The sequence below is a fragment of the Ranitomeya variabilis genome, chromosome 8 (assembly GCF_051348905.1).
Source record: "Ranitomeya variabilis isolate aRanVar5 chromosome 8, aRanVar5.hap1, whole genome shotgun sequence".
Classification (NCBI taxonomy): Eukaryota; Metazoa; Chordata; class Amphibia; order Anura; family Dendrobatidae; genus Ranitomeya; species Ranitomeya variabilis.
The window spans coordinates 78040570-78064783 of NC_135239.1; the positions used below are offsets into that span (position 1 = coordinate 78040570).

The 24214-nt window shown below is 41.6% G+C and overlaps 1 protein-coding gene across 1 annotated transcript in view; it reads right to left on the reverse strand.

Annotated features, from left to right (window-relative positions):
* Window positions 1–304: 304 nt before the first annotated feature.
* LOC143788248 (pancreatic alpha-amylase-like) overlaps window positions 305–24214 on the reverse strand; it is a 46004-nt gene continuing 22094 nt past the window's right edge. Inside the window, exons 3-10 of the mRNA XM_077277770.1 lie at window positions 14886–15083; window positions 14263–14493; window positions 12554–12687; window positions 12352–12474; window positions 12170–12269; window positions 2269–2390; window positions 1096–1221; window positions 305–542 (exon numbers count right to left, since the gene is read on the reverse strand). Of these exons, the coding sequence (XP_077133885.1) occupies window positions 353–542; window positions 1096–1221; window positions 2269–2390; window positions 12170–12269; window positions 12352–12474; window positions 12554–12687; window positions 14263–14493; window positions 14886–15083 (1224 nt within the window). The 3' untranslated portion in view covers window positions 305–352. The remainder of the gene's footprint in view (window positions 543–1095; window positions 1222–2268; window positions 2391–12169; window positions 12270–12351; window positions 12475–12553; window positions 12688–14262; window positions 14494–14885; window positions 15084–24214) is intronic.

Here is a 24214-nt window from a genome sequence, read left to right on the forward strand (position 1 = left end):
ATTTATCTATCTAAAAGAAAGCAACATTTTAAGTTAGATCATCATCTGTGAGCCAGCCACTAGGACCTCACACATTCAGAAAAATAAAAGAGCTGTGGAACTCTTTGATGTTTTATGCCTACTTCACATTATTTATCAAGCAGAAACATAACCGTACTTAGATTCTTTTTCTACTAGAGCAATTTTACAAGTCTGTATGTATTGTAACTAAATACAATAATTCTTTGCTCCTATTAAAAGTAAAGTAAATCTTACATCAATTTTCTTCCTATTTAGTATTTTACTGCAAAGAAAAAGCAGCTAATGAGTATTAAGCACTTTTGTTTATTTGGGAATTAGAAATAGCTGAGTTTTACAGTTTAGCATTAATGTGAATGGCAACAAATGGGTCTTCAGCTAAATTGCTGATTTTGAAATTTGCTTTGCCAGTGCTGCTCACTGTGATCTGTTTGCCAGTACATCGGGCAAATTTCTTCTCCCCAGAGATGACATCGCAATAGGTGCCAGCAGGAAGTCCAGTGTTCAGGGTGACATCCATGTTCCTGAAAAAATGTTTACTCAATTTATTATAATGTGCGTGACCTTTTAAACTGTTATTTTTTAGCATTTGGTAATGAGGCAGGACTAGTCCTGACAAAGTGTCTCATCCCCTGGGATAGTCCTGCCTCAGATCCTCTAATTACATTCCTCTAGTCAGGATTAACAGCCTACATAAAATCTCCATCAGAGTTGGTCCTCAGTAGCACATGCACAAGATTTTCAGCAGTCCTATCCAGACAGGAATAAGATGTGACCTCCTTGAGCATAACTATAAAAGCCGAAGCAGGATTAGTTTGGACAACAAACATCTTACTGGACCTCATTAGTCCATGCCAAGGCAGCAGATTAAAATTCATTTTTAAAAGATACAGACATCGACACTTCACAAAACAGACCTGATCTTAATACAAAAATCAGCATGCATTTGCTATAGCAGTGGTTGGGGACAGTCCAGGTATGAGGGGGGAATGACAGGTTCCCATTAAAGCCATTTTCCAGTGGAAGAGCATGGAATGCAATAAATAGATGTTAATCTGCTTAACTAATGTCACTCACCAGTTATCATTGTTAAAAACAATAAAACCAATGTTTCCACGCCCGAAAGCGACCTGATTTTCTCCATTGTCCCACCAATTGGTGAGAGCTTGACCATTAGCTACATTCCGAAAAATTACCATATTCCTACAAAATAATAAAGATGAATGTCAAATGATGTGAGTATAAAATATTCTTTCAGCTATTTGAAATGAACATAGAGATATACTTGATTACTTTCACATTTTACAATAGATTGACTAAAAGCAAAGCAAAAGTGCAGCACACAGCCAATTACCATGTAGCACAATGGACGTGTCATTCCGCAATTTCATGAGGGGGTTACTGAACACAAAATGAAAAAATAAAAGCAATGGCCTGATTCATTAAGACAGGTGTTTCTTCTGCTTGTCTTAATGAAGGGCATGCAGGCATAAGAAGCACCAAATTTGCGCCAAATTGTTTAAGAGGTGAACGCCACTTAATTTCACACAACTCATTAGTAGCTTGTGCCTCCGTGCATCTCACCAGGAATGTCACTCCAGTCAAGCAGTGAAGTAAAACTTTGGGCAGAAGAAATGCTGCTACTATTGATGAATTTCATGGGTGGTTATTGCACCATCCTGTCCTGCCCCTGCTCCTCCCGAGCTCTGTCAATTTTTGCCAATCTGGCCAAAACTGGTGAGCAAAATGATGTGACTCTTCATCAAACCTTTTCACACAAACTATCATAAACTCTTTGATGAATCAGGGTCTGTGCACTGCTAAACTAACAATCACAGTAAAATGTATGTGTAGTATTGCTGAACGGTAGTCACATGGCACACTACCACTTTTGTGAACCCACCTAGGAGAGGTCATCAATATTAGATCAGTTGGGGTTCATCTCTAGATACCCCCGCCTATCAACTGTTGAAAGGGCTGATTACACGGCTCCATACAGCACACCTCTTTTAAGTAGTATATGGCAGGTCAGTACATTTGACTTGAACTAGGCAAAAGCTGTAACATTAGGCAATGCACCAATTAAAGATACTTAAAGTATGGATGAAGGGGACAAGGCATTTCCACGATTGTCACGTCTACTTGAAGACGCTTATTACAGGGGTTGCCCTGATACAATCCTCCACTAATCTAATAATGAAGAGAACTGAAAAAAATGTTCTATCACAATGGTTGTGAATTGTAACTTACTTTATCTGTCTCCATCTGTGCTCACACACCCAGCCATTTCCACAAGTGGTGTCTTCATTGATAGTGACAACCTTAATGGAGCCATTATTGTAGCTCGGAGGTCCAATCCAGTCATTGATATCCTGTAATCATAATATAAATATGTATACAGTACAGACCAAAAGTTTGGACACACCTTCTCATTTAAAGATTTTTCTGTATTTTCTGGACTATGAAAATTGTACATTCACACTGAAGGCATCAAAACTATGAATTAACACATGTGGAATTGTATACTTAACAAAAAAGTGTGAAACAACTGAAAATATGTCTTATATTCTAGGTTCTTCAAAGTAGCCACCTTTTGCTTTGATGACTGCTTTGCACACTCTTGTTATTCTCTTGATGAGCTTCAAGAGGTAGTCACCGGGAATGGTTTTCACTTCACAGGTGTGCCCTGTCGGGTTTAATAAGTGAGATTTCTTGTCTTATAAATGGGGTTGGGACCATCAGTTGTGTTGTGCAGAAGTCTGGTGGATACACAGCTGATAGTCCTACTGAACAGACTGTTAGAATTTGTATTATGGCAAGAAAAAAGCAGCTAAGTAAAGAACAACGAGTGGCCATCATTGCTTTAAGAAATGAAGATCAGTCAGCCCGAAAAATTGGGAAAACTTTGAAAGTGTCCCCAAGTGCAGTTGCAAAAACAATCAAGCGCTACAAAGAAACTGGCTCACATGAGGACCGCCCCAGGAAAAGAAGACCAAGAGTCACCTCTGCTTCTGAGGATAAGTTTATCCGAGTCACCAGCCTCAGAAATCGCAGGTTAACAGCAGCTCAGATTAGAGACCAGGTCAATGCCACACAGAGTTCTAGCAGCAGACACATCTCTACAACAACAAGAGGAGACTTTGTGCAGCAGGCCTTCAAGGTAAAATAGCTGCTAGGAAACCACTGCTAAGGACAGGCAACAAGCAGAAGAGACTTGTTTGTGCGAAAGAACACAAGGAATGGAGATTAGACCAGTGAAAATCTGTGCTTTGAACCAAACAATTCAGATGCAGTTGAAGTGCAGACTTTCAGCTTTCATTTGAGGGTATCCACATTAAAATTGGATGAAGGGTTTAGGAGTTTCAGCTCCTTAACATGTGCCACCCTGTTTTTAAAGGGACCAAAAGTAATTGGACAATTGACTCCAAGGCTATTTCATGGACAGGTGTGGGAAATCCCTTCGTTTGAAGATTTAAAGGAAGGGTGCACCTAGGCTATAAAGCAAATAATCAAAGAAGAGGGTGCAGTGCCTAGTCCAATGATAAATGTAGACCAAACCGAAGAAGAAAGTATTGGACCATAACAGGCACGCACAACCATGTAGTATGAAAAAATGGAAACGTTTTATTCAACACCACAACAAACATAAAAACATTTAAAAATGCAACAAGTGTGAACACAACACCCCTATGCAAAATATAATTGCACCATCAATGCACATATATAAAGGTATAATTTGCAAAAAGCATGCTCGACCAAAACAACCATTATGCACAGCACCACCTATGTTTAGACCTAAACTCTATGGAACCTGTAAGGTGAATCAAACCATGAGCTGGAAAAAGGATGGTGAGGCAGTGTGTGATAAGTCCCTCTGCTACCTAATGGGAGAGGGGAGCGCCTGGGTGAGAAGAAATCAAAGCATGGCTACACCAAGCTCCTAAATGCGCAGGAGGACGGCATGAAGCCGTCAATACTGAACCAGATCAAAAATGGAGCAGGCTGAAGTCACAAAGTTACCAGGCTGGAGGAGTCATGGAGGAGTCATGCAGATGCAGATGCCTGCAGGAGTGGGCATGCAATGAGAACGGGGTGTGAGGAGAAGCCCCACGCGTATCGCTACCGCAGCAGCTTCGTCAGGGAGCTGACGAAGCTGCTGCGGTAGCGATACGCGTGGGGCTTCTCCTCACACCCCGTTCTCATTGCATGCCCACTCCTGCAGGCATCTGCATCTGCATGACTCCTCCATGACTCCTCCAGCCTGGTAACTTTGTGACTTCAGCCTGCTCCATTTTTGATCTGGTTCAGTATTGACGGCTTCATGCCGTCCTCCTGCGCATTTAGGAGCTTGGTGTAGCCATGCTTTGATTTCTTCTCACCCAGGCGCTCCCCTCTCCCATTAGGTAGCAGAGGGACTTATCACACACTGCCTCACCATCCTTTTTCCAGCTCATGGTTTGATTCACCTTACAGGTTCCATAGAGTTTAGGTCTAAACATAGGTGGTGCTGTGCATAATGGTTGTTTTGGTCGAGCATGCTTTTTGCAAATTATACCTTTATATATGTGCATTGATGGTGCAATTATATTTTGCATAGGGGTGTTGTGTTCACACTTGTTGCATTTTTAAATGTTTTTATGTTTGTTGTGGTGTTGAATAAAACGTTTCCATTTTTTCATACTACATGGTTGTGCGTGCCTGTTATGGTCCAATACTTTCTTCTTCGGTTTGGAAATCCCTTCGTTATGTCATTCTTAATTAAGCAGATAAAAGGCTTGGAGTTGATTTGAGGTGTAGTGCTTGCATTTGGAAGGTTTTGCTGTGAAGTAAACATGCGGTCAAAGGAGCTCTCCATGCAGGTGAAACAAGCCATCCTTAAGCTGCGAAAACAGAAAAAACCCATCCGAGAAATTGCTACAATATTAGGAGTGGCAAAATCTACAGTTTGGTACATCCTGAGAAAGAAAGAAAGCACTGGTGAACTCATCAATGCAAAAAGACCTGGGCACCCACGGAAGACAACAGTGGTGGGTGATCGCAGAATAATCTCCATGGTGAAGAGAAACCCCTTCACAGCAGCCAACCAAGTGACCAACACTCTCCAGGAGGTCGGCGTATGAATATCCAAATCTACCATAAAGAGAAGACTGCATGAAAGTAAATACAGAGGGTTCACTGCACGGTGCAAGCCACTCATAAGCATCACGAATAAAGAGGCTAGACTAGACTTTGCTAAAAAACATCTAAAAAAGCCAGCACAGTTCTGGAAAAACATTTTCTGGACAGATGAAACCAAGATCAACCTCTACCAGAATGATGGAAATAGAAAAGTATGGCGAAGGCGTGGTACAGCTCATGATCCAAAGCATACCACATCATCTGTAAAACATGGCGGAGGCAGTGTGATGGCATGGGCATGCATGGCTGCCAGTGGCACTGGGTCACTAGTGTTTATTGATGATGTGACACAGGACAGAAGCAGCCGAATGAATTCTGAGGTATTCAGAGCCATACTGTGTGCTCAGATCCAGCCAAATGCAGCCAAACTGATCGGTCGTTGTTTCATACTACAGATGGACAATGACCCAAAGCATAAAGCCAAAGCAACCCAGGAGTTTATTAAAGCAAAGAAGTGGAATATTCCTGAATGGCCAAGTCAGCCACCTGATCTCAACCCAATTGAGCATGTATTTCACTTGTTAAAGACTAAACTTCAGACAGAAAGGCCCACAAACAAACAGCAACTGAAAACCACTGCAGTGAAGGCCTGGCAGAGCATCAAAAAGGAGGAAACACAGCGTCTGGTGATGTCCACGAGTTCAAGACTTAAGGCAGTCATTGCCAACAAATGGTTTGCAACCAAGTACTAAAAATGAATATTTTATTTACAATCATTGAATCTGTCCAATTACTTTTGGTCCCTTTAAAAACAGGGTGGCACATGTTAAGGAGCTGAAACTCCTAAACCCTTCATCCAATTTTAATGTGGATACCCTCAAATGAAAGCTGAAAGTCTGAACTTCAACTTCATCTGAATTATTTTGTTTAAAATTCATTGTGCTAATGTCTATAACCAAAATTCGAAAAATGTTGTCTCTGTCCAAATATATATGGACCTAACTGTATTTTATTGTTATAAGACACTAAACAAAACTAAACACAAAGAAATTCCAATAAAAATTGGAGGAGGCACATACTGTAAATCAATACCAGAAGCAATATACAAGGGCAATTTATAAGTGGGGTGAATCAATATCCACCATATTAGAATCCATAAAAATAATCATACCCTTGCTTCTTATTAAATTAATAATATATGCATGAGCAGCTATGAGGAAAGAAAAAGGGGCATAATAGATACTAATAAGTTATCCTAAAGGTAAGATACCAGTAATAATAGATATATGCTAAATAGATGTGTATGAGCCCCTGTAAACATTTCCAGAGGTACAAAGTGCAAAGTGACTCCCTGATGAAGCAACGTGTGAAACGCGCGTTGGTGTGTGGGGTTGAGGCACTAGTACGTCCAGCATGAGCACTGGTAAGGATTATTAAATGCACCCTGCACTTTGTACTTTTTGAGCACTGGCAGGGATTGCTGAATGCAAAAATTTTTAAATGAGAAGGTGTGTCCACACTTTTGGTCAGTGCTGTGTATATATATAATGAAATAACTCAATGCTGACTGTATTTCTTTATAAATTTGAATATTAAGACTGCTTTTATCTTTTAATTTATCTTCAAGTACATTATCGCCATTTAAGCTGGTTTCTGACCCTTAAGCATAAGTTTCTCACTTTTAACATTGCATCACCAATGTGGACAGCAATCGTCTCCCACAGTTACAGAGGAGAAAATAAGTATTTGATACACTGCTAATTTTGGAAGTTTTCCCACCTACAAAGAATGGACAGGTCTGTAATTTTTATTGTAGGTACACTTCAACTGTGAGAGACAAAATGACTGCACCGTATTGAGGAGGATTGATGGGGTCATGTATCGTTAGCTTTTGGCCAACAATGTCCTTGCCTCATTTAAGTTGGGTTATGGCTGGGTCTTCTAGTATGACAATGACAAGAAACAAGAAAGTCTATGGATTCTTTAGAGCACACAAAGATCAAACTTATTAAAGATTTTAAACTTTAAAGGGAATATCTGGGACCTAAAAAAAAGGCATGTCAACAGAGCAGCAGTTTCTCTTCCTGTTGACAAGGCGGGACTACTGGCATCATGCTGATTGACAGCTGGCTTCACCCAATTAGGCAACAGAAATACAGCTGTCAATCAGCATGACGCCATTAGTCGCGCCCTGTCAACAGGAAGAGAAACCACTGCTCTGTTGACAGTAAGTAGCTGAATCTCTGACAGGGTGGTGGTCAATGATCGGCGCCGAGTACAACAGGGAGGTAGTTGCCTCTGTTAGTAACTACATTACTTTTTTTAAAGTCCCTGATATCCCCTTTAATATAAAAATATGCAGTGCTTACAAATATGTAAAAAGATAAAAAATAAAATGACCCACAAATATGCAAAACAGTTATAATTAAAAAGGGAGAAATAACAGAAATACCTATTTATTCTGCTTCTGTTTCCTTGGGGGAAGGAGAAAATGAATTATGGACCACAAGCAGCATCGGCAGTCCCTACATGTGAACAACTGTCTTTTGTGCCACCCATGGATGATGGGCTAATTTATGGCCTTGCATTTCAAATACCCTGCATCTCCACTCCTCTCTATACAGTCAATAGGAAATATGCTGCCTAATCACAAACCATTTGTTTCCATTTGAAGCTTAGAGTCCAGGAGCTGACCTGCCATGTTTTACACCTCCATGGAAAGATGCTTTGTGCTTGCAATACTTGTATAACCAGTGCCCCCCTTTTGTCAACTAAATTTAACTGTATTGATGTTATACTCTTCCCCTACGCATTATATACAGTACTAGCTGAAGAGCCCGTCATTGCCTGGGCATAGTAAATATCTGTGGTTAGTTATAGCACCTCACTTCTCTTATTTTCCCATCACGCCTCTCATTTAGCAGCTCACTTCTCTCATTTTCCCCCTCACATCTCTCATTTTCCCCCTCACTCCTCTTATTTTCCCCCTCACTCCTCTCATTCCCCCCTCACTCCTCTCATTCCCCCCTAACACTTGTCATTTCGACCTCACATCTGTCATTTTCCTATCACTCCAATATTTTCCCTCGCTCCTCTCATTTTGCACTCACACCTTTTCATTTTCACCTCACACCTCTCATTTTCACCTCACACCTCTCATTTTCACCTCACACCTCTCATTTTCCCCTCAGTATAAACATGCTTGTCATCTCCCTTATATATAGTATACACCTGTATGTCATCTCCCCTGTAAATAGTATATACCTGCTGTATGTCATCTCCTGTATATTTTATATACCCATGTGTCTTCTCCTCCTGTGTATAGCATATACCTGTATGTCATCTGTACTGTATATAGTATATACCTGTATGTCATCTCCCCTGTATATAGTATATACCTGCTGTATGTCATCTCCTCCTGTATATAGTATATACCTGTGTGTCATCTCCCCTGTATATAGTATGTACCTGTATGCCATCTCCTCCTGTATATAGTATATATCTGTATGTCATCTCCTCCTATATATAGAATATACCTGTGTGTCATCTCCTCCTGTATATAGTATATACCTGTGTCATCTGTTCCTGTATATAGTATATACCTGTGTGTCGTCTCCTCCTGTATATAGTATATACCTGTGTGTCATCTCCCCTATATATAGTATGTACCTGTATGTCATCTCCTCCTGTATATAGTACATATCTGTGTGTCATCTCCTCCTGTATTAGACCTCATTCACACGTTATTTGGTCAGTATTTTTACCTCAGTATTTGTAAGCTAAATTGGCAGCCTGATAAATCCCCAGCCAACACGAAGCCCTCCCCCCTGGCAGTATATATTAGCTCACACATACACATAATAGACAGGTCATGTGACTGACAGGTGCCGTATTTCCTATATGGTACATTTGTTGCTCTTGTAATTTGTCTGCTTATTAATCAGATTTTTGTTTTTGAAGGATAATACCAGACTTGTGTGTGTGTTAGGGCGAGTTTCATGTGTCAAGTTGTGTGTGTTGAGTTGCATGTGGCGACATGCATGTAGCGACTTTTGTGAGATGAGTTTTGTGTGGCGACATGCGTGTAGCAACTTTTTGTGTGTCGAGTTGCATGTGACAGGTTAGTGTGTGGAGCAAGTTTTGCGCGTGGCGAGTTTTATGTGCGTTGCGTTTTGAGTATGTGCAAGTTTTGTGTGAGGCAACTTTTGCATATGTTGCAACTTTTGTGCCTGTGGCAAATTTTCCGCGTGGGCAAGTTTTGTGTGTGGCGAGTTTTCCATGAGGTGAGTTTTGCACGTGTGGCGAGTTTTGTGTGTGCCTAATTTTGCATGTGGCGAGCTTTGCATGTGGCGAATTTTGAGTGGCAACTTTTGTGTTTCGACTTTTATGTGGCGAGGTTGGTGTATGTGTGGTGAAATGTGTGCTGAGGGTGGTATATGTGATCAAGCACGTGGTAGTGTGTGGCGCATTTTGTGTGTGTGTTCATATCCCCGTGTGTGGTGAGTATCCCATGTCGGGGCCCCACCTTAGCAACTGTACGGTATATACTCTTTGGCGCCATCGCTCTCACTCTTTAAGTCCCCCTTGTTCACATCTGGCAGCTGTCAATTTGCCTCCAACACGTTTCCTTTCACTTTTTCCCCATTATGTAATTGTTGGGTGAATTGGAATGCGCAGGGTTAAAATTTTGCCTCACAACATAGCCTATGACGCTCTCAGGGTCCAGACGTGTGACTGTGCAAATTTTTGTGGCTGTAGCTGCGACGGTGCAGATGCCAATCCCGGACATACACACATACACACACGCATTCAGCTTTATATATTAGATTTCCTTCACAATTGGTCTTAATAACTCGCGTATGGATACCAACTGACATTGGCAGTGGAAATGATGTGCATTATAAGATCTAAGAATATAAAATATATATATTGTTTTACATTGGTAACCTGTATGACCATAGCTTAGGTCTTACAAAGAGCAATGAAGGTATTCAGGGTCAGTATGCAGATTGGAGATTTACACAATGCTGTATGCATAGCAAAAATAGAAAGAAAAGTATAGTACTACTAGATGGTGGCCCGATTCTAACGCATCAGGTATTCTAGAATATGCTATTGCCCAGCCACGTAGTATATTGCCCAGCCACGTAGTATATTGCCCAGCCACGTAGTATATTGCCCAGCCACATAGTATACTGCCCAGCCACGTAGTATAGTGCCCTGCCACATAGTATATTGCCCAGTCACGTAGTATATTGCCCAGCCACGTAGTATACTGCCCAGCCACATAGTATACTGCCCAGCCACATAGTATACTGCCCAGCCACACAGTATACTGCCCAGCCACATAGTATACTGCCCAGCCACGTAGTATAGTGCCCTGCCACATAGTATATTGCCCAGTCACGTAGTATATTGCCCAGCCACGTAGTATACTGCCCAGCCACATAGTATACTGCCCAGCCACATAGTATACTGCCCAGCCACACAGTATACTGCCCAGCCACATAGTATACTGCCCAGCCACATAGTATACTGCCCAGCCACATAGTATACTGCCCAGCCACATAGTATACTGCCCAGCCACATAGTATACTGCCCAGCCCCATAGTATACTGCCCAGCCCCATAGTATACTGCCCAGCCACATAGTATACTGCCCAGCCACACAGTATACTGCCCAGCCACATAGTATACTGCCCAGCCACATAGTATACTGCCCAGCCACATAGTATACTGCCCAGCCACATAGTATACTGCCCAGCCACATAGTATACTGCCCAGCCCCATAGTATACTGCCCAGCCCCATAGTATACTGCCCAGCCCCATAGTATACTGCCCAGCCACATAGTATACTGCCCAGCCACATAGTATACTGCCCAGCCACGTAGTATATTGGCCAGCCACATAGTATACTGCCCAGTCACGTAGTATATTGCCCAGCCACGTAGTATATTGGCCAGCCACATAGTATACTGCCCAGTCACGCAGTATAGTGCCCAGTCACATAGTATACTGCCCAGTCACGTAGTATGCATCATATCCCTGTTAAAAAAAAAGAATTAAAATAAAAAATAGTTATATACTCACCTTCCGGAGCCTCAGGATCGAAGCAGCCGGTTACCGATGCTCATCGCGCGCTCCGGTCTGAAGATTGCATTGCGGTCTCACGAGATGGTGACGTAGCGGTCTCGCGAGACCGCACGTCATCATCTCGCGAGATCGCAGCATGTACCGGTTACCGGAGCGTCGCGAGCAGGGAAGGCCTGTTGTGGATCCGAGGGGCCGACGGACGGTGAGTATAAAATTATTTTTTTTTTTATTATTATTTTTAACATTAGATATTTTTACTATTGACGCCGCATAGGCAGCATCAATAGTAAAATGTTGGTCACACAGGGTTAATAGCAGCATTAACCGATTGCGGCATAGCGCAGTTGGTTAACGCTGCCATTAACCCTGTGTGAGCGCCGACTGGAGGGGAGTACGGAGCGGGCACTGACTGCGGGGAGGAAGGAGCGGCCATTTTCTTCCGGACTGTGCCCGTCGCTGATTGGTCGCGGCAGCCATGACAGGCAGCAGGCGAGACCAATCAGCGAATGAATAACCGTGACAGGCAGACAGACAGAAGGACAGACAGACGGAAGTGACCCTTAGACAATTATATAGTAGATATATTGTACTAAGGACATATATACAAGGTATTCTAGAAAAAAATGCTATAGGCCACAGCCCAGAAACGTTCTCATGTCAATGCCATGTTTAAACGTTCACTATTTGGTCAGTATTTTACATCAGTATCTGTAAGCCAAAACCATGAGTGGGTGATAAATGAAGAAGCAGTGACGTTTCTATTATACTTTTTCTCTTATTGTTCCTCTAATGATTTTGGCTTGCAAATACTGGTGTAAAATACTGACCAAATACTGAAAACGTGAACGTGGCCTAATAGTTACCAACACCTGCTTTATCAACCAATTCTGTGGCAACTCACATTCAACAAAATTCTTCTTCTTTCAAATTTGTCTCTTACCTTTCCATTTACATAGTTTCTAGGCCAACTAAAACTCGACATGATACGGGTAAATCCATATGGATGTGCCAACATGAAGCCCACTGCCATTTTGTACAAACTGTAAAGATTATTAATGTTAAGGGTTTTGAAAAAGACCTGTGTAAATTTTCAAAAATACTTTGAAGGAGATTTATCCTTACCGGGCATCGATGTAGGTGAGAATAGAGGCTTCTCCAGCACCATGGCCTCTTTGGTTATCATGGTTGTCAACAAAAACTAAGGCCCTATCAGTTGGCATAAAACCCCAGTCTTCTCCCCAATTTCTGAAAGATATTACAGTGGTTAAGTGAAGTCTTAAACTGTATGTTAAGGCTATCAATTACTACCCCCTTTTAAACTTACTTGAGATATGCCATCTTTTCTCCTTCCCACCTACGGATAACTTTTCCAAGTTTGGTCCCATATTTAAATTCCGTTACTCGACCAATGCTAAGATACTCTTTGGCCGAAATTCCTTCTCCACCTAGATCAATCACCTGAAGAAAAACATTACATGAATCACGATCTCATTTGCAGCCCAGTCTCAATCTACACATAAAATATACCCTAGACACTTTCTAGTATAGTGAAATTTTCAATTTTAAAATTGACGTCTGCAAAACGCAGTATTCGTGTAAAAGAAAAACCTATAAGTTGTGCCACTTTATTTTAACAAATGTGTTGGAGACATGATTTTATGGCATTCACCCCTATAGCTCTTTCTGCACTGTTCTCTCATTCTTAAAATGTTGGAGTATATGACAAATCTGTCCATCAGCCAGGTCCACTTGAAAAACACTTCACGTGGGAAATCTGTTTATCAATTAGAGAAAGATGATGGACAGGTCTGGCCTCATGCTCCTCTACAAGAAGTGGAGAGCTTTGCAGGTTGCAAGGAATCTTGTGCTAGCAAGCACAGGAGGAAAACCTGTAAAATTACTATATTAGTAAGTGCCACAGAATCATATCCCAACACATCTGTTAAAGTAAAGATAATGTGGAGATATGTAGAAGAAAAATCATGATAAATCATAGTATCATAATCAATTAGTCATGATTCTCTATATGAAAAGGAAGAGTAATGTAACATGATTAATAGAATCAAACAGAATTTAGATACATTTTCCAGTGATCGCTTATGGCTCAGTCGGAGTCTGACCATTGGGACTCATACCAATCTTTATATATCCTTTTGTATCCTTGTTACAAAATGAAGCAGCAGTTTGATGTTCAGCTGCAAATCCAATCATTCTCTATGGGACTTCAGGACAAAACTGAGTGCAAAACAGTGGTGTATTACCTCAAGACTAAAATATCTGTTGACACCATGAATATTGGTCACCTAACAGTGTTGCCCTGTGCATTTGCCATTATCTAATCCAAGGATCAGTAAAATCCACAAGGTAGAAAAGAGAAACCAGTGTCTGTGGTTCCAACAAACCAGAACAAGGCACTTCAAGACCTCCTGGTGAGGCACTATAATATTTCAGCAATGTATGTGAATCCTTGATCACCAGAGTAGCATGGATCTCAAGTTTGTTGTGGTTTGTGGGAACCACGTACACTATTCAGTCCTTACCGGTAACATCCAAACTGGAGCTAGGTCTAGATATCAAAGAAGGGATCAGAACCTATGGTTTTCACTCTAATAGTAAGCATTTGTCTAAATTTTTAGCCTGCATTATGCCCTATTTAAATATAATGTATGACGCCCTCTGTATTTTTTTTCTCTACACTCCAGCTTTGCTATTTGGATCTAAATCCACTTTGGAAGTCTCCAGTGAAGACCAAGCAAGCCTGGAACCAAGTGTGGGAAGACTCTATGTCTCTATGTATACCACTATGCAATAGAGACCAACAGATTGGAAAAGTAGAGTCAATATTAGAGATCAGTAGCAGCAGCAGTTGAGAGTGGCATCTAAAGGACATATATATATTTTGCGCTAATGCATAAAAGTGAATAAATTGTTTTTCAAATCTTGATTTATATTATTGAAACATTGTGATTAGTAGATACCGCACCAGTTACGTAATACTTTGCTAAAAGTTTTGGTTACAAGAACATTTTTTACCTCCTGGAAAATAAATGGACGGGTCCCATTGAGAAACCACTGAGTGTTCAGGTTGTTTAGTCTACTGATAATGGCTTGAATATCCCCCGGCCACATATGTTTAGCAGCATCAAGTCTAAAGCCAGCCACACCGATATCAATGAGCATGTTCAAATAGTCTGTAATACTAGAACGGACAGATTGATTTTCCAATGCCAAATCCAGAAGGCTCAAAAGACGACAATCTCTGACCTGTGTAGAGAAAGTAGTGGGTAAAATTATTAAGGTGGATTCACGCTTCCTTATGAAATGTCCGGGTGATGCCTGATTCTCATTGGACAGCGCTCAAACTCGTAGAGTCTCTTAGATCCATTCACACATCCGTGATAGTACAAGATCCAAGAATGAAATCTGTGAAACTCAGAGTATGTCCTATAATCATCTGATGTTGAGGATAAAAAAATAAGGATTTATTGAGTGGGTCGGTTTGCTGTCCAATATAAAACCAGGCAGCACACAGTCATTTGGATGCCCTCTAAGAAGTATAGTCTTATCATAGCCATTACTTGATTGAATGCTTTAGTTTAGTCAAGTTTAAAAAGTTTACTTTACATTTTAATGGTTCCAGTTTATCGGTATTGTACCTGGTCTGCATCTCCATAGTTCTCAACGTTGCCGCTTCCAGTTTTACACTTATTTTCATTAAAGTCATGACGTGAGTATGGCACACCAGGGAAGCTTCTTTCATCTGTATCGTATGGACTGCCGCACGTAGAGGAATTCCCTTTTCCCACTCCTGCTCCACACATGTGGTTAATGACAGCATCTACATAAATATAAACCTGTGATATATCAAGAAAAGATGTCATCTTACAGATTTAATGTAACATTGTATTTAGGAAAGGCTCATGCTGTACTAGAAGAACACAGGCTACCATTATTAGCCGCCATTGCTTGGCGATGGTCACAGCTCATGATAAACACAAGCTGAATGAAATCGCCAGAAATCTAAAAGGTCCAAATGTGCAACCAACCTTAGGCTTCCAATGCGATTACTATAACATTTTGCAGCAAGCCTTAGTTAACCTTAATTTAAAAAAAATGTGATTTATGACAAGGTATATAGAGCAATATTATCTGGTTCCTTTCTTTGGTGTCCTTTCTGCCATTGGAGCAGCACGGTGGCTCAGTGGTTAGCACTGCAGCCTCGAAGCGCTGGAGTCCTGGGTTCAAATCCTACCAAGGACAACATCTGCAAGGAGTTTGTATGTTCTCCCCATGTTTGTGTGGGTTTCCTCTGGGTACTCCGGTTTCCTCCCACACTCCAAAAACATGCTAATAGGGATTCCAGATTGTGAGCCCCATTGGGGACAGCGATGATAATGTGTGCAAACTGTAAAGCTCTGTGGAATTCATTATTAGCGCTATATAAAAATAAAGATTATTATTATTGATCTTCAGTTTTAGGCTCCTGTCCATCTTGTAATAAAATAGTCAAATTGCTTCTCAGATGACCTTGTGCCTTAGAAGTCTGAGACCTTCCCCCTGTTATCTGATTGGCTAGTGCTGCTTATGTGAGCAGCTGACACAATTTTAGGGGGATTTGGGAAAGAAACATTTGGAAACAATTGCCTACCAAGTCTATGGCCGGGGACTGATGAGCATATGAAAAATCGTCCCAGTTTTATACAGAAAAGTCACACAGTTTTCAGCTGAGTCTCAACTGATTTTCATCCGATTTTCATTTAATCGTCATCTATGCACCATCTGTGTGTCCGTTTTTTTGCCAGAGGTCACTAGAGTGCAAGTAGTAGATTGACGGTGCCTGCCGGAGGCAAAGTTTTCTTATAGACACCGCACGCCTCAGAGCCTGGAAGAACTCACCATAAATGAATAAAAGAAGATTTCTCCACAACAGGACCGCCGATATAAGCATGTAGGTATGACTGTTTTAATCATTCTGTAACCTATCTGCCCATATTCATAGCTTGCATACTTCCAAGGGAGGTGACAGATTCCCTTTAACACTGTAACAGTAGGATAATTTGTGTAGGTTTTTTTTTACATTTTTGAGGGTAGAGAGAAAACTGCACATGGTAAAACAGACACACTGATCAAATACTGATGAAAACCTGATCCAGCTCACTGATAAAAATTCTGTTTTTCTCACTTAAGATATAAAAAAAACAGATGTCTGTGTAAAGGTACCTTCACACTAAACGATATCGCTAGCGATCCGTGACGTTGCAGCGTCCTGGCTAGCGATATCATTGTGTTTGACACGCAGCAGCGATCAGGATCCTGCTGTGATATCGCTGGTCGCTGATTAAAGTTCAGAACTTTATTTGGTCGTCAGATCGCCGTGTATCGTTGTGTTTGACACAAAAGCAACGATACCAGCGATGTTTTACAATGGTAACCAGGGTAAATATCGGGTTACTAAGCGCAGGGCCGCGCTTAGTAACCCGATGTTTACCCTGGCTACCAGTGTAAAATGTAAAAAAACAAACAGTACATACTCACCTTCGCGTCCCCCACCGTCCGCTTCCTGCACTGACTGAGCGCCGGTCATAAAGTGAAAGCACAGCACAGCGGTGACGTCACCGCTCTGCTGTTAGGGCACTCACAGTCAGTGCAGGAAGTGGACACCGGGGGACGCGAAGGTGAGTATGTACTGTTTGTTTTTTTACATTTTACACTGGTAACCAGGGTAAACATCGGGTTACTAAGCGCGGCCCTGCGCTTAGCAACCTGATGTTTACCCTGGCTACCCGGGGACCTCGGCATCATTGGTCGCTGGAGAGCGGTCTGTGTGACCGCTCTCCAGCGACCAAACAGCGACGCTGCAGCGATCGGCATCAGTGTCTGTATCGCTGCAGCGTCGCTTAGTTTGAAGGTACCTTAAGAGTATGTCAGTAACAAGCATGCTCTTCGTCCCTTCTATGTCAGTAAGGGCTCATTTCCACTACCGAGAGACAAATCAGTCCGTAATCTGGACCGAAAAAAGGGATGTAGCGTATGTGATTGTCATGCGATTGTCATGCGAGTGTAATGCGAGTGCAATGCGATTTTTAATCGCACCATCCGTTTTACATCCGTATGACATCCGTATGCAATCCGTTTTTTTTCTCTGCAACTATTTTTATACAGTCAGTTACAGGACCATGGACAGTGTTCGAGGCCACAGAATGGTGATGTATCCGTATAAAACGGACGGAATACGGATGGTCCGTATACCGTCCGTTTTTTTTCTCGCACCCATTGACTTGCATTGGCGAGTCTCGTCCGAGACTCGCAGCAAGGGCTCATTTCCACATGTGAGGCACACGTCCGTATCTCGCATGTGGAAACCAAGCCCTGGAGCCGGCACTCAGGAGCGGAGCTGTGCAGCTCCATGTGTTCCTATGTGGCCGCACGCTCCGCTCCTCAGTGCCGGCTCCACAGCTTGGTTTCCACATGCGAGATACGGACATGTGACTCGCATGTGGAAATGAGCCCCAAATCGCAGCATGCTGCGATTTTTTTCTCAGTCCGATTTTGGCTGAGAAAAAAATCGCAAATGAAAAGACACCTATTGAATAACATTGGTCCGAGTGCAATCCGATTTTTTATCGGATTGCACTCGTCCGTTTTCCTCGCCAGTGGAAATGAGCCCTAACAGGCATGCTCTTCGTCCCTTCTATGTCAGTAAGGCCGGGGACACACACAACTTATAAAAAAACGGTCCGTTTTTCACGGACGAGAATCGCACAAATGTTTCCAAAACAGTGATCCGTGTGCAGTGCGACGATGCGATTTCCTCGCATCAAATGATCCCTTTGACATCCGTGTGACATCCGTATGGCATCCGTATGCCGAGATTTTCTCGCAGGCTTGCAAAACCAATCTAATGGATTTATGTGCTCAAATGTTCGTGAAAACATATATACAGTATACATATATATATATATATGTCATTGAGACACATATATATATATTCTGTATTTATATTTAATTCAGCACGAGATATGTTAAAAGCCGGTAATTCAATTGCCGGCTTTTCATTACTCCTGCCTAAACCCGACATGATATGAGACATGGTTTACATACAGTAAACCATCTCATATCCCCCTTTTTTTTGCATATTCCACACTACTAACGTTAGTAGTGGGTATGTGCAAAATGTGGGCGCTGTAGCTGCTAAAATAAAGGGTTAAATCGCGGAAAAAATTGGCGTGGGCTCCCGCGCAATTTTCTCCGCCAGAGTGGTAAAGCCAGTGACTGAGGGCAGATATTAATAGCCAGGAGAGGGTCCATGGTTATTGGCCCCCCCGTGGCTAAAAACATCTGCCCCCAGCCACCCCAGAAAAGGCACATCTGGAAGATGCACCTATTCTGGCACTTGGCCACTCTCTTCCCACTCCTGTGTAGCGGTGGGATATGGGGTAATGAAGGGTTAATGCCACCTTGCTATTGTAAGGTGACATTAAGCCAGATTAGTAATGGAGAGGCGTCAATTATGACACCTATCCATTATTAATCCAATTGTCTGAATGGGTTGAAAAACACACACACATTATTAAAAAGTATTTTAATGAAAGAAACAAACAGGTTGTTTTAGTATTTTATTGTTCTCTCAATCCATCCGGAACACCCTCGCTTGGCAAAATAATAAACCCACAATATACACTCACTGGCCACTTTATTAGGTACACCTGTCCAACTTCTTTATAACACTTAATTTCTAATCAGCCAATCACATGGCGGCAACTCAGTGCATTTAGGCATGTAGACATGGTCAAGACAATCTCCTGCAGTTCAAACCGAGCATCAGTATGGGGAAGAAAGGTGATTTGAGTGCCTTTGAACGTGGCATGGTTGTTGGTGCCAGAAGGGCTGGTCTGAGTATTTCAGAAACTGCTGATCTACTGGGATTTTCACGCACAACCATCTCTAGGGTTTACAGAGAATGGTCCAAAAAAGAAAAAAAATCCAGTGAGCGGCAGTTCTGTGGGCGGAAATGCCTTGTTGATGCCAGAGGTCAGAGGAGAATGGGCAGACTGGTTCGAGCTGATAGAAAGGCAACAGTGACTCAAATCGCCACCCGTTACAACCAAGGTAGGCCTAAGAGCATCTCTGAACGCACAGTGCGTCGAACTTTGAGGCAGATGGGCTACAGCAGCAGAAGACCACACCGGGTACCACTCCTTTCAGCTAAGAACAGGAAACTGAGGCTACAATTTGTACAAGCTCATCGAAATTGGACAGTAGAAGATTGGAAAAACGTTGCTTGGTCTGATGAGTCTCGATTTCTGCTGCGACATTCGGATGGTAGGGTCAGAATTTGGCGTAAACAACATGAAAGCATGGATCCATCCTGCCTTGTATGGAGCATCTTTGGGATGTGCAGCCGACAAATCTGTGGCAACTGTGTGATGCCATCATGTCAATATGGACCAAAATCTCTGAGGAATGCTTCCAGCACCTTGTTGAATCTATGCCACGAAGAATTGAGGCAGTTCTGAAGGCAAAAGGGGGTCCAACCCGTTACTAGCATGGTGTACCTAATAAAGTGGCCGGTGAGTGTACATACCCTCTCTGATGAACTGTCAGGTCCCACGAGGTAATCCATCTGAAGGGGTTAATTATTTTACAGGCAGGAGCTGCGCTAAAGCACTCGCTCGTGTCTGTAATCCCCGGGTGATGAAAGGAAATCTGAGTGATCTTTACTTACATTGAGTTGCGGTGAGGCGCCCTCTGGTGGATGAACTCATATGAACTCGAGCGTGGGAACTTTTCCAAGGCTCCAGTTCATGAGAACATCCACCAGAGGGCGCCTCACTGCAACTCAATGTAAGTAAAGATAACTCTGCTTTCCTTACAGCACCCGGGGGATTACAGACACGAGCGAGTGCTTTAGCGCAGCTCCTGCCTGTAAAATAATTAACCCCTTCAGATGGATTACCTCGTGGGACCTGACAGTTCATCAGAGGGTATGTATATTGTTGGTTTATTATTTTGCCAAGCGAGGGTGTTCCGGATGGATTGAGAGAGCAATAAAATGCTAAAACAACCTGTTTGTTTCTTTCATTAAAATACTTTTTAATAATGTGTGTGTGTGTGTTTTATTAACCATTTCGTACTATTGGATTAATAATGGATAGGTGACATAATTGACGCCTCTCCATTATTAATCTGGCTTAATGTCACCTTACAATAGCAAGGTGGCATTAACCCTTCATTACCCCATATCCCACCGCTACACGGGAGTGGGAAGAGAGTGGCCAAGTGCCAGAATAGGCGCATCTTCCAGATGTGCCTTTTCTGGGGTGGCTGGGGGCAGATGTTTGTAGCCAGGGGGGGCCAATAACCATGGACCCTCTCCTGGCTATTAGTATCTGCTCTCAGTCACTGCCTTTACCACTCTGGCGGAGAAAATTGTGCGGGAGCCCACGCCAATTTTTTTCCGCGATTTAACCCTTAAATTTAATAGCTACAGCGCCGAAATTTTGCACATACACACTACTAACATTAGTAGTGTGGAATATGCAAAAAAAAGGGGGATATGACATGGTTTACTGTATGTAAACCATGTCTCATATCATGTCGGGTTTAGGCAGGAGAAATGAAAAGCCGGCAATTGAATTACCGGCTTTTCTAGAGAACACCGCTGCGTATTTCTCGCAATGCACACGCATGGTCCGTGTGTAATCCGATTTTTTCTCGCACCCATAGACTTGCATTGGCGAGTCTCGGCCGAGATACGCTGACAATCGCAGCATGCTGCGATTTCACTTGGATCCTGAATACGGTGGAGAAAATATCGGATGATGGGAGCTGCACCATAGATTAACATTGGGCCGAGTGCTATGCGATTTTTTATCGCATAGCACTCGTCCGTATTACGGTCTAGTGTGACCCTGGCCTAACAGGCATGCTCTTCGTCCCTTCTCTGTCAGTAACAGGCATGCTCTTCGTCCCTTCTCTGTCAGTAACAGGCATGCTCTTCGTCCCTTCTATGTCAGTAACAAGCATGCTCTTCGTCCCTTCTATGTCAGTAGCAAGCATGCTCTTCGTCTCTTCCTAATAAAAGGGGTATGCTTTTGCAGAAACGTAAATAATGCTTATATAATTTGATGACATTTTGATTGTGGAAGACTCAAGTATGGCTTGTTGATAATGTATTTCTATAATAGTCGGTTTGTGGGTTAAGACTAGGAAAAGTATTAGGATATAACTACAGGAATCAGATAGGGTAATAAGAATAGTAATTGGGAAGTACACTGGAGGGCAGTGTAGCTAAGGGAGTAGTTTTGAACAGTAAGGTAAGAGTTAATATAGTTAGGAACAGCCCCAGCTAGGGAGGGGCATGGGCAATAAAAGGGGACACTCCCTGATTAGTTAGATAGAGTTGAAGATAGCTGCAGAGTTAAGAAGGTGTTAGATTAGATGAAAGGCAGACTAGGCCAGTGGGCCGATCAGTACAGAATAGCAGAGATTTATGGGGAGCAGCATGTGGACGGCTGCCACTAATTCCAGTGGGCCTTCCCAGGATATCCAGGGCCTACAGCCCAAATTAGGTATGGAAGTGGGTGCCTTTTTCACCTCCCAGAAGGGGAAGCTAGATGGGAAACTGAGTCAGAGAAGTGGGCCAGAAAGCATGGTAGCTGTGGAGCCAGAAAGAGTTACATAGTTACATACCGTAGTTACATAGTTATTAAGGTTGAAGGAAGACTTTAAGTCCATCTAGTTCAACCCATAGCCTAACCTAACATGCCCTAACATGTTGATCCAGAGGAAGGCAAAAAAAACACCATGTGGCAAAGAGTAAGCTCCACACTGGGGAAAAAAATTCCTTCCCAACTCCACATATGACAAAAGAGTGTCACAGGGGCCAGCAGTGCCAGGAAACGAAGGGAGGCTGGAAACGTGCTGTACTAGAGCTACCATGGAACCTTTGATGTTAAGTAAAGTTGAACTGTTAAAAGGCTTATTACATGGATTTTGGTGTAGAAAACATATAGTTTCCACTCCATAATACATGCAAAAAAGTACCCTTATTTATAATTATTTATTATGCTCACTTATATAGTGTCATCATATTCCACAGGAATTTACAGATATCATCATCACTGTCCCCATTGATCACAAATTACATACTCCTATGGCTTGATTCATTATTGCATTTGCACCTTTTTTTGTTGTGCTTTTGGCATTCTGCGTGTTTTGTTTTCTTTAGTCCATAAACATCTTTCAATTTAGGCCTTTTTTAAGCCACATTTTTTTTAGCCATGTTTGTTCTTTTTTATGTTATATTTCTGGGGGGATTTCCAGATGTTTTCTATTAAGTCTTCATTTGCAACTTTTTGATAAGTTGTAAATTTTTTTTGCAAATCTATTCCTGTCTCCCCTGGAATATATTTATGTACTTAAACTTCGGCACAAATTGTTCATGCAAATTTTGCAACATTTTAGAGGTATATGTGACCTAAAATTCCTTGTAATGATGCATCTGATAACCATTTTTTCCCTAGGATTGATGGTGAAAATGTTGTACCTGTGCCAACGGAACCTGATAATGATTTTTCTGTGAAAGTTGATGTGTCCCTAGGTACAGGAGTGCTCTGCCACGTCGCTCTACGGAGTGAGATGGCTGAGGAAACCCTAGCAGGGGCAAGTGTCGGTGCTACAGGAAATGGGGAGATACATGGGAACCGTGAGGAAGGTGATGCCATGCAATTGACCAGTGCCACCGAGGAAGGTAACTGTAGATTGTAAGCTTGCGAGCAGGGACCTCACTCCTAATGTCACTGTTTAAATTGTCTTAACCTGTATTGAATTTATTGTTTGTACATGTCCCCGCTTAATTGTAAAGTGCTGCGGAATATGTTGGCGCTATATAAAAATTATTATTATTATTATTATAAAATAGGTCAAAAATTAAAAAATAGCAATTTTTATTTTGCACAAAATCTATGAATTGTGCACAGCATTTGAGCGATTTTTTTCTCCAAAAAACGCCGTCAAATACCACAATACCAAAAAATAAAAAATAAAAATTGTATATAATAAATCTGGCCTGTACTGTCCATTGTAGAAGTGTGCAGCACTAGTATTGAGTTGCTTAATGCTCAGAAAAGAGGAGCACCCTGCTAAAATAACAACGTTAAAGGGGTTCTTCACTTTCAGGAAACCTCTTTCAAAACAATAGATCCCACTCGGATACAAAATGGAGAAGATAAAGAAATGTATTTTTTCATCTTCTCCCCATTTGATAAAATTTAATCACACTGGTCCGATTTTCTCCAATGAAAGAATAAATGGATTTGTGACCCTAGCCTAAGGAGGATTTATCACCAAAAACTTTCCATCATTTGCACTTTGCAATTCCATATAAAGCAAGTGGCACCTGTATTATACAGTCATCATCAGCCTCTAATAGCAACAGAGTTTAAGTGGTAATTTCAGAGAGCGCCCATTAATAGGTTTACTTGTCAGCCAGGGGCCTAATAAAGATTATGCCACAACCATCTTTATACTAAAACTGAGGTTCATGGGATATTGCTATTTCAACTACAGTATATATTCTAAATACTGTAATATTGCAGTTTTAAGTACAAACAAATAAATAGATATAGCTGAAAACTAAGTGAGAGAATCAAAATCTAGAGTAAAAATAAACACAAATGTTTTAAAAAATGTAAAAAATTAAAAATTATAACATTTTAAATCACCCTATTTCCACAATTTAAAAATAAAGAATTAAAGAATAAATATATTTTGTATCACTGTCTGATCTACAAAAATATAAATAAATTAACCCACACATCAAACTCAGAAATAAAAAAACAATAAAATAATTGAAAGATCAGAATTGCCGTTTTTAAGTGACTGCATCTTCATCAAGAAATGCAAGAAAAAGTGATCAAATGTAATATATAACCCAAAATGGGATTAACCCCTTCATGATCCATATAACTGTCCTACTAGTTAA